This window comes from Rutilus rutilus (genome assembly GCF_951802725.1).
Source record: "Rutilus rutilus genome assembly, chromosome: 17".
NCBI classification, from domain to species: domain Eukaryota; kingdom Metazoa; phylum Chordata; class Actinopteri; order Cypriniformes; family Leuciscidae; genus Rutilus; species Rutilus rutilus.
In genome coordinates, this window is record NC_140230.1 from 28,904,233 (window position 1) to 28,912,174 (window position 7,942).

Below are 7,942 nucleotides of genomic sequence, written 5' to 3' on the forward strand. Positions count from 1 at the left end.
GATGCAAACAATTCCATAATAAAACGTGTATTTTGGTTTTGGTCACTTTGTTCATTGCATTTAGTTGCAATTAAATTATGGCTTGCACACCCCGTCATTGGCAGTTTATTTTTGGCTATGGCATGGTGTTCTAATAACTGAGTCATTGTTTGGTTACTCATGATGATTGATCATTTTATAGCTTCCCTAATGCTTATGCCGCACTGTGGGCTAATTGTGGGAAAAGTAAACAATAGCCATTGGGGAATCCAGTGACTGCAGCAGTGCGCGTCAGACTGGCATTATTGCACGCGCTCAACGCTGTTCGTGCACACGCGGAATGTAAAGAGCAGTCAGAGAAAGGGAATTGCAGAGGACATTTGCCCATTTATAAAAATGCAAAACTAGGGCTTAGTTCTCGCTTATAAGTTGCTTATAGCCTAAATTGTGAAAAGATAAAAAAAAAAAAAAAAAAAAAAAAAAAAAAGTCTTGACAGAATATTCCGGACTGCTACAGAATATTTTCTCAAATGTGCTGAAAGACGACGAGAAGTTGGATTTTCGTTTTAAGGTATGTTCACAACAGCTGTACCTCATTACAATGCCATATGTACTTGCTCGCATATCTAGCCTATATTAATTGCTCTCGCAAATGGTCTTTACTCTTTTACTCTAATCGTGTTTAGCCTATAGTGTTTTTTTCCCAGTGTACATTTTGTGAGCGTCTTTGGCTCATTTCGACAAATGGGTAGCTTTTCCATTTTAAAAAGATGGTTTTAACGTAATTTTATTTTAAACATTCTATCAGGCAAATATTTAAATTATTTGGGCTAGTTACAATAGGGTTGATGCATCTGATCCATAACTTCTTCAATCAGACGTTTAATGTACACTAAGATCCAAAAATAACATAGAGAGAACACTATTTGACTTTCATTCACAATGTCCATTACTACTACACCAAGAGGACCTTATAAATGCATCATTTTTGTGGAATAAATGTCCCCTTCTTGAAAAGTGTGGCCATTTATTCATAACGTTATATTCACCATTATATCATTGCTCTTGGCAGGAGTGAATTTCTCAGTTTGGACACAGCACCATGCGTAGGTTGCCTTGCCTTGCCTCCGAGCCAAGAGGAGAAATACCATCGTGCTACTGACAGGAATTTTACGCGCAGCTGAACAAGGATGCCAGAGCTCGCAAACTGCAGTGTGTGTACCAATAAGATACTCATGGTGGTCTTCATGATATCACTGATACTTGCCATACTCTTTGGAAACATCTTGACATTAGCAGTGATCGTTGGAACTAAACACTTCCACACTCCACAGGGTTACTTAAAAGCCTCACTGGCCGTGGCAGACCTGGCTGTGGGAATTTTTGTGGTACCCGTTTCGGTTTACGTTGAAATATCCCTCATGATCTACAATTCAATGCCGGAGTGGACAGCGCGCAATTCCCAAACCACACCTTTCCACCCGTGCAGTTTCATCGGACCTGTGTTTGCGGGATGCACTTTAGTCTCCATTACAACCATTTTTCTCCTTACCATTGAAAGGAGCATTGCCGTTTTGAAGCCACTGCACAAGGAATCTGTCATAACTAAAAAAAGAACAAGCATACTAATAGTTTTTTCCTGGATGGGCAGTTTTTTCCTGGCAATATCTCCAATGGTTTTCAGCAATGCCATCGCGCTGGAATACAATCCTTGCAGCCGCATGTGCAATTACGCGCTGGGAAGCGCAGAATTCCCATCCCAGGCTTGGAAGATTCTCTTACTCTTCCCTGCTTTTGACTTTACGCTTCTCGGAGGTACTGTTGTCATCAATATCATATCGCTCACCACAATCCGCCAGCATTCAAAAAGAAGGAAACATCTCGCTGAGACAGAGAATCAAAGCGCAACCAAACCAACCTTCTCCGACATCAAGGCTGCCAAGACTATAGGCACTCTGACGTTGGCTTTCACTGCTTCTTTCACTCCCATCGCTGTGTTTGTAGTTGGAAATGTGTTGGGAAACGAATGGTGCACTTTTTCCTTTTTTTCCTTTTGGATTTTGACCACGAACAGTTGCTGGAATGTTATTATATATGGTGTGAGAGACCAAAAGTTTAGAAGTCGTGCGTATCAGCTGCTCATATCCGCTCATTTGAACACTGCGCCCAAAAAAAATGTGAGTGAAAACACTGTAAATGGGGGGAAACTCAATGAGGAAATAGTCAAACAAACCTAATTACTTATCTTACTGATCATAGCCCGATTTACATGGAGCTACTGTATTTATAACCGGCCCCTTAAGCTAGTATCTGGGCATTACACATAGAAAGCTGGTTATTAGCTGGCGTAGCTATAATGTTCCATGTACTAGCTTATAAAAATAGCTGGTTTGTTGCTGGTCCAAGATCCACCTTAGACCAGCTAGGCCACCTAACCTGCCAGCTTTTTCAATCTCCATGGATCAACTTGAGGTTAAGTGTCTTTCTTAAAGACACCTTGTGGATATGGATCATTCCTTGTAATCAAAATGTTTTTATTATCAGCCTAAATCTCCAACCATAGGCCACAGGTGCCTATGCCTTCATAACCACCTGCTGAGTGGCATTTGCTGCTATCACCTGTTTGTGTCACCTGTTTTGTTGAGTGTGAGATCTATTCTAAACGTTGCATGACTTTTCATTGTCACAAGATTTCACCATGCATTTGAACTGAATCATGAAAGTCCCAAATATCTGCATTAAGGTCTTTATACATACTTGTAACATGGATGCTTCTGTAGGATATTGATTTGCTTTTGTTTATTTTTTCATTGATACTGATAAGATATTGACTCAAGATATTGTGTGGCTTCAATAAAATGTGCATATAAAATACACTCAACAAGAACGGATACTTATGTAAAGGATCAATGTAAACATTGGGGGCTAAAGTACTAATTATTATAGGATTAATTGGTAACTGGCTTATGTAATAAAAAAAAGTGCTAGTGTGTGCCATACAAGACAAATGCATTTCTCATCAGTGTATTCATATGAATAGTTTGTTTCTCTTAACACAAATGGGCCAACACATACTATATATACCAAACTATGGTTGATGTTCAGAGATTGATTTATTATTTATTCAGACTATTATTCTTTTGCACAGTTTTGTACTATACAATAAAGCATTCTTCATTAAAGGTCTGTTTTAACTAATTAAATCCCAATCATGTTTTTGGTGATTTTTAAAGTATTTCTTTAACCATGACAATGCACTTTAAATGTTTCTTAAATTTGCAAAACATCTAATCCTCTAATAGACTATAATTAACTCTACTATATTATACATATTTGATCAAAATGACAGCAATATACTGAACAGCTCAGTCTCAGTGCTTCACCTTAAAGGCTCAAATGGACAACTTACCCGTCAAAATCTTTCATCTCTCTTCATGCAAATGCACTCACACAGATGTGATGCATCTGAAGATCCTGTAGAATAGGCAAATGTTAATCTTAAGTCAGAATTTACTAAGCTGTCTTTAATCTTGTTTTGGAGATTACTGTCTGGTGAAGCTCCAATCATTCGTCCCCTCATAGATGTGACAAGCCTGGAGGGTCCAGTTTTGTACCCAGGGTTGTTCAATTCCCATAAGACCTTGGGAGGAGGGCAGATGGCCTGGCTTTAGCATTTAAAAATATATATATATATATATATTTTTATGTCATTTCAGTGGAGCAATTGCAAGATTGTTATTTATCACAACAAAATATGGCAGCTGCCTTACTCATAGGGCCTTGTAACAGTGGGGAAGGCTCTGGAGAGCATGCCAGTCACGTGTATGTGCAGAAAACCAGTACATATGTGTGTATGTTCACCTCACTTTGAGGTCATATATAAAACACACTCATGCAATAGGTTCAATGGCACCAGGGTTCTTGACTCAATGCCAAAACGGTTCAATAGAGAGAAATTACTAAACCGATTGCATAATATTTTCATGTTTAATGGATTATTTCAATTTATTTTGAATGATAACGTATTTTTATGAGCTGTTTAATTGATAAAATGTAACTAATTAAAACAAAAAGGAATTATTTATAACTAAATCTGTAAAATGATCATGGGAACACCTTATGAAGCAGCTGACAGATTTTACATATAATCTTTTTGCTAAATGTAATTGAATTTATCGCTGGTATTGTAGTATAAAGTTCATCTCATTTATCACTTCATTTATTCTAACAGACTTGGTGCAACATTACATTTTAAGAAGTGTCAGCAAAGTGGTTTTCATTAATCCTGAGTTCCTGTTTGTCCATTTATACCCTGCAAAACAAAACTGACGTTTATGAGGTCATAATGAAGGATGCGTGTCTGGCATCCATAAAACATATGACCTGGAATTGCCTCTGTAAAACTAGCACATCAGGAGGAAGGTCGCATTACTCTAATTTGCCTTTGCTGGTGGCTGTCTGCTGCCACGGAACATGTGAAAGTCACATACATGCATGATGTATTGTTTTAATTTGTGACACAGTTACATACATTAAAATATAAAACCTCACAAAACTCTTTGGGAGAAAAAGTTATGCACATTTGCGTTCTTTAAAATCCGGCAGCATTTTAGCGGCTCTTTCCCCCACTCAGATGTCATAGCTGCTCTGTTTGGACAATCAGAATGCAGTTTTTACAGATCTGTTCCTGCTTGAAGAAAATTACCCTAAATATACCACTTTGGTGGAATCCATGCGAAAGTGAGAAATGACAGCCAGATGTCAGAACAGATCAGAGACACAATACCCCTCATTACACATGGCAGAGATGCAAGGGATGAAATGCATTCAGTGACTTCATATGCCAGTGATCCAACAGGATAATAGTGGCTGAAAGTTAAAAGACCAAAAGTGATGATATTCAACGATGATTCATGCTGGTAATAATTGGCTCAGAGAGTTAATAATCTATTTGCAGAGTGAATTCAAGTTTGGGCTTTTGTGTGCAGCATAATTACTCAAACCTTTATAAAATAATGAAGAATTTGACGTAAGAATGGATTCTTTTTAGAAAGCTTCATACACACTTTAAAAGAATAATAATAATACTTTTTATTTGTAACGCACTTTATATTTAAGCAAAATCCCAAAGTGCTACAATTTAGAAACAACCAAAATAAAGAAAATCATCCAAAAAAACCCCAGCATTTAAAAGCATCCATTGCGTGACCTAAGACTGGGAGCGGCTGCACAGAATAATAATGAAATAGTTCACCCAAAATTTTATATTCTGTCATTATTTACATTTTCCTCACATACCATATGATTTCAGAAGACTTATAATCCACGAGTCATTTGAACAATTGACTTTTTATGGTGCCTTTTTTGTCATTTTGTAATTTCCCATTCCCTTTCATTATGTGGAAAAGAGTGGCCAGAATATTAAAACATTCTCCTTTAGTGTTGAAGAAAGATGATGAAAGAATTTCAACTTCTTTCATTTATTGGCAAACTATTCTTTTAAAAGCTTTTAAAGGGACAGTTTAGCCCAAAGTGAATATTCTGTTATTGTTTACTCACCCTCAAGTCATTCCAAATCTGTATGACTTTTATTCTTCTGTTGAACACAAAATAAGATATTTTTAAGAATAAGTAATATTTTTAAGTTGATTTGTATCAACCTTTATGGTTTATTTAATGAAAGTCAGTTGGGTGAACCCCGTGAATTAAAAAAATGGACAGATGAAAATCAAGACTGCAAAAATATCGTTAGCCTCATAGCATAATTGCTTAAGTAATATTAGAAAAAAAAATGACTTAGGCAATTATGCTATGAGGCTAACGATATGTGGGAAAATACCATAGTTTTTTTCACTGCTCTAAAGGTCTCGAAGGGTCACTGCGTCACTTTTTAGATATTCTTTGTAGAAAGATAAAAGTATTGCTAAGAGGCTTTACATTTAAATCCTTTGTCTACTGTGCTGTGATTCTATAGTATTTAGATTGCCAATAAGGACTTAGATGCTAATTATAATTGGTTCTTTTCATGCTGGTGCAGTTTTTCAGCACATAGAGACATAAATGTTCACACAATCAAAATTGCTTCTAACTCGGCTGAAGCTCAATAATAAAGTAAATCAGAGGACAAAGAAATGGGTTTCTGCTCATCCAAAGATTCTGGCATTTCCTCTTAAGCGATTTTTTAGGGATATAGGGATAAATGGAGTTTTACCTTGTTATTTTGGTGTCAATGATCACACACACTTAATTTGAACAGAGATCATACTGGCATTCAGCTGCAAACCAGCTATGGATGGGTATTTAATGATTTTGACATGCTTTGTAATGACAGGTGTTTCATTTGTAGTCAATTATCTCCTAAGTTGATGAATAGTTGTTGTCACTTTATAAATAATAGGGATACCATTTACCACGGGTCATAAAATGAACAGCAACTCACCTCAATCTCAAGATCTAAATGCGAATAAGAGGGCCGTGATGGGCTAGCAGAAGCTGTCACTTCCATTTTAGAGGTGCAGTGCAGCAATTAGAAACTGTGTTCAAAATGCATCAGCATCTCCACTGGCCAGAATTTATTTATTTTTTTAATATACATCTAACTTTCTTAAAAGAACCTCTCCAAATTATTCCTGATAGAGAATTAGATAGAAGAGAATGTCATGGATATTAGAATAATGAGGCACACGAAATCAAGAAAATGTCATGTTGCGCGAAGGAGGGAAATGTGATGGTATAGCCTAAACGTTCAAGACGGTTAAACATGCTATGGATGAGATTTCTAAATTGGCTGGAAAAACAGAACTCCAGTCTTAAAAAGAACATGTCAGGAATCAGGATCAGTCTCATCTCACTTTTATTAATAAAAAGATTCAGTCTGACCCTATCTCAGTGAAGGAGGAAGTTATTTGCAAGTTTTGTAATGTGTCTCCTTTCATTTCTGCACATCTATTCGAAGAGGCAGAACTTAATCACTGACCCCCAGCTGACTAGATCAGATTTGAGAACAGAAATGAGCTTTAAATGTGCTTATTATCTACGAGCAGAAGTAGACTAATGAGCTCCAGACAGTGTTTTACAGTGTGTGGAGATTCATTGTTTTGAATGCATGTGCTTTTAACCAAATCATTTAAAAATCTATGGATAGGATCTCATTAATAACTATTAGAATGCATATTATGTACTTTCAAATTCTGTTTATAATCAAAAAGCTTGTTCTAATGAGATCATTTCAGTGGACTTATCACATGGCAATGAAATTCTGAAATTAAACTCCTCAAAAAACACAAATTTGTTTTTAAAAAAAACGTACCTATTGGGAAAAGCATCTTAAATCAGCCCAAACTGGTCTTAGCTGGTCTCCGAACCTTGCCAAGCTGGTTTAGCTATAGTCCTCAAGCTACTTTTCTTTATTTACAGAATGAGCATATATATTTGGCTACGAGTGTCACACACATTGCCGAACACAATGCTTTCACATATTTTCTTTCCTTCTGAGTGAGTTAAGCAAAGCAAAGCAAAAAGGACCTCACTCCCAGCAAAATACTCTCTGCAGTTCAAGAGCAGACACGAACAGCCAGGAGTTGTTTTCTTGTCGATCAGATGATAGTTTTTGTGGCAGAGGGAGGACTGTATTTTTCATGACTAAATAAACTCATGATTGTGCCATACAAAATACACCACCTTGCAGCATGAAAACAGAATTGGTTGACCTTGCCTATCAGGAGGGGGCATATGACACATTCCTCAGTTATAAATATTTAAAATTGGTGCAATTTTTTTTTGCAAATACCTAAATAATTGAATTCATTATGAAACCCGTTCCATGAGTCAAGTCGTGAACAGTTTGACATAGTTTGTATTATCTCTCAAAATGTGTTTTGCTGTTTACACATTTTTTAAATGAACGTAATTGGCTTTTTTTGGTTGTGGATGTTTTTCTATGAAACTTGGTAATTGTTTAGTA

General features: G+C 36.5%; 2 protein-coding genes across 2 annotated transcripts in view; both read left to right on the top strand.

The window, feature by feature from the left end:
• dek (DEK proto-oncogene) overlaps positions 1–7,942 on the top strand; it is a 379,089-nt gene that overhangs the window by 91,648 nt on the left and 279,499 nt on the right. The window lies entirely within an intron of this gene.
• On the top strand, positions 1,079–3,172 carry LOC311306824 (RYamide receptor). The gene has a single exon (XM_084435404.1). The coding sequence runs from the start codon at positions 1,170–1,172 to the stop codon at positions 2,214–2,216; it is 1,047 nt and encodes a 348-aa protein (XP_084291530.1). The 5' UTR covers positions 1,079–1,169; the 3' UTR covers positions 2,217–3,172.